General features: G+C 39.2%; 1 protein-coding gene across 1 annotated transcript in view; it reads right to left on the bottom strand.

Moving 5' to 3' along the window:
* Positions 1-8: 8 nt before the first annotated feature.
* Positions 9-472, bottom strand: part of LOC109953960 (cytochrome P450 2K4-like) — a gene marked incomplete at its 3' end in the record, with an annotated part of 1,180 nt that continues 716 nt past the window's right edge. The window contains exons 2-3 of the mRNA XM_020589397.1: positions 252-427; positions 9-169 (exon numbers count right to left, since the gene is read on the bottom strand). Of these exons, the coding sequence (XP_020445053.1) occupies positions 9-169; positions 252-427 (337 nt within the window). The remainder of the gene's footprint in view (positions 170-251; positions 428-472) is intronic.

Genomic DNA, 472 nt, shown 5'->3' with positions numbered 1-472 from the left:
AATGATACCTGTACTGATGTGGTTCCCCAAAGATAATTGTTTCTGTCTACTCGATCTACCATGGATGTAAACTCTGGATCATCATATTCAAACCTGCTGCCATAGACCATGGAGCAGATTATATTAGAGACTGCATAGTTTATTGGTTGGGCTGTATCAAAAGCTTCACCTGAGACAAGGGAAACAGGAAGAGTTTTGTTTAAAGCCTCACACGTTGTTTATCATGCCAGTGGTAGTAATAAAATACTTACCTTTAAATTTCTTAAACACTTCTATGAGGTAGTGAGACTCCTCAATGATCTTGTCCTCAACTGCCTTCTTGCCCATCCCAAAGTCTCTCAGGTTTGTCAAAGCAAAGCGTCTCATCTCTTTCCATGAATCACCATTGGACCATACAACACCTGAAATGAAGTATTTCAACACAATTCTGCAAATAGTTACCATATTATGGGCCACATGTCATACACAGTTA

This window comes from Monopterus albus, unplaced genomic scaffold (assembly GCF_001952655.1).
Source record: "Monopterus albus unplaced genomic scaffold, M_albus_1.0 scaffold2290.1, whole genome shotgun sequence".
Classification (NCBI taxonomy): Eukaryota; Metazoa; Chordata; class Actinopteri; order Synbranchiformes; family Synbranchidae; genus Monopterus; species Monopterus albus.
Note: the sequence above shows the minus strand (reverse complement) of the source record. Positions and strands in the feature narration are given on the sequence as shown.